At 39.5% G+C, this 2,273-nt stretch overlaps 1 protein-coding gene across 1 annotated transcript in view; it reads left to right on the top strand.

Annotated features, from left to right (window-relative positions):
* LOC107080920 (gastrula zinc finger protein XlCGF49.1-like) overlaps window positions 1–2,114 on the top strand; it is an 11,070-nt gene extending 8,956 nt beyond the window's left edge. Inside the window, exon 2 of the mRNA XM_015369132.1 lies at window positions 27–2,114. Within this exon, the coding sequence (XP_015224618.1) occupies window positions 27–451 (425 nt within the window). The 3' untranslated portion in view covers window positions 452–2,114. The remainder of the gene's footprint in view (window positions 1–26) is intronic.
* The last annotated feature ends 159 nt before the right edge of the window (window positions 2,115–2,273 follow it).

Raw genomic sequence — 2,273 nt, 5'->3', positions numbered from 1 at the left:
TGATAAACACATGAGATTTCACACAGGTGAAAAGCCTTTTGAATGTCTGTCCTGTGGAAAAAGCTTCACTCAGAAATCTAATCTTGATACACACATGAGATTTCACACAGGTGAGAAGCCTTTTGAATGTCTGTCCTGTGGAAAAAGCTTCACTCAGAAATCTGATCTTGATAAACACATGAGAATTCACACAGGTGAGAAGCCTTTTGAATGTCTGTCCTGTGGAAAAAGCTTCACTAAGAAATCTAATCTTGATAAACACATGAGAATTCACACAGGTGAGAAACCTTTTGAATGTCTGTCCTGTGGAAAAAGCTTCACTAAGAAATCTAATTTTGATACACACATCAGAATTCACAAAGGTGAGAAGCCTTTTTCTTGTACCAGTTGTAGCAAGAATTTTACTAATAAAAGTAATTTGACTAGACACATGAGAATTCACACAGGTTAAAAGCTGATTTCCTCAATGATTTGTGACCAAGGTTTTAAACAAGAACGTAATTTGAGTGTCCAGATGACACTTATTCATACATGATGTGAAATGACATAAAAAAACATCTGTTTCACGTAACTCGCAGCAGTTGGACGCAACAGGAATGAACCGTAGAGGTGTTTTCCATGTTTGACGGGTGATAAAATGTCCATCTAGTAACTCCTTCACCTCATTAAATGTGAAACGTACAGGTTAATGGTCTTTTGAGCAAAGTTTTGAGAAAGCCATTAACTAACAGGTCTGTTTACATAGAAACTAGAACAGATAAGGTGTTATATTGTAACCCTATTAAATATTCAGGTCCTGGGCCAATATGTGGATGTGAAAATTTGAAAGTCAATTAATGCAACAAGCAATTGAGAAGTTATAGCTGTTTAAATTGGAGGAAAAAATCAAGATGAACCCCTACTGTGCCATTTTGGCATGGTGTTGCAAGACTTTTTCTGGATGAATTTATTCAGAAGAAAAACACAGAAGTTTCATTTTACTTTTAGCTGGATGATAAGCTATCAGTTGGATATATTCCTGAAACAGAATTTTATTCAGATGAATATAAAAGCAAAGGTACGGCAGATTTCATATGTCTTGCACAAATTTGCTAATGTTGTGGGATTTTTTTTTAAGAGGTCAACTGCAACTGATCCGAGTTTTGGTAATTCAGTATTTTGTTGGCTTTCATTTTTTTATTTTTATAATGCCAATTCACAACACATATCACCTCAAGGCAGTTTACCGTTCACCAGATCATACAGTCATACGCCGTACACAAATTTGCTCCTCCCACCACAAAGGAGGACCAGGCACCTGGACCTGGTACTTGACCCCTAAAGTTGAAATGGGAAGGGGAGAGACTCCAACACAACTCAATCTTCCCGGTCCTTGCAACGGTCTCAGCCCCCCATCCCCCACCCGGATGAGAAGGCCCATGGGACAGGCCCCCATAAGACAGTGCCAGCCGAACCAGCCTCAGTGTGAGCGGCCATAATCCGAGGCCAACTGGGTTTCAAGCAGTATACAGCAGTAAACTATTTTCCACACTAGTTAGCATTCCCGTAGGTCTCTGGAGCATGGTTGTCTCTCCAGTTTCCTAGCATTTTGCTTCAGAGTGTGCAGCTCTGCATTAAACCAAGGAGCCAGCTTTCTATTTTAAAGTTTTTCTTTTTCAAAGGGGCTGCTTTGTCTAAGGCAGTACACAGAGAACTAGCAACCCTATCAACAAAATCAACCTATGAAGGGGAATAAGCTAAGCTTTTGCACTCTGCAGCACTGCTCAGCAAAACAGAAGAGAGAGAAAGTAAAACAGATCCTCTAAAATTTATAACTGCACTATCTGATAAAGATCTGCTAAAGTGAAAACTTTTGGGGGAGGAGAACTCTGTTAAAGTAATCTTTAAGGTGATTAAAAAATGTTGAGAAGGCAGGGCTGTGAGAAAATATTATTTCTTCACATTCTATGCCATATGTCCGAACTGTCATGAATTTCTTAAGAGATCTAACCCACATGCAGTAAACCACTCAAAGAACCAGGGTAAAATTTTTAACAGGTTTATTGATAAGGACAGCGGGGGTTGGATTCAGAAAACTCAGTGTGCTGGAGAACCAGAACTGGAAGAGGGAAGGGAAGTATTGTGGAAGCTCATTGGTAGAATTCTCTTATGATAGAAAGAAGGCTGACGATTCACTCCATTGTCTCCGGAGGGGGGAAACATTTATTTACAAAACCGAATTCATACAGCTGTCTTAAACACTTCATACTTCCAGCGCTATGTCCTCACATCTG

Source organism: Cyprinodon variegatus, unplaced genomic scaffold (genome assembly GCF_000732505.1).
Source record: "Cyprinodon variegatus isolate N-32 unplaced genomic scaffold, C_variegatus-1.0 Scaffold2499, whole genome shotgun sequence".
NCBI classification, from domain to species: Eukaryota; Metazoa; Chordata; class Actinopteri; order Cyprinodontiformes; family Cyprinodontidae; genus Cyprinodon; species Cyprinodon variegatus.
Note: the sequence above shows the minus strand (reverse complement) of the source record. Positions and strands in the feature narration are given on the sequence as shown.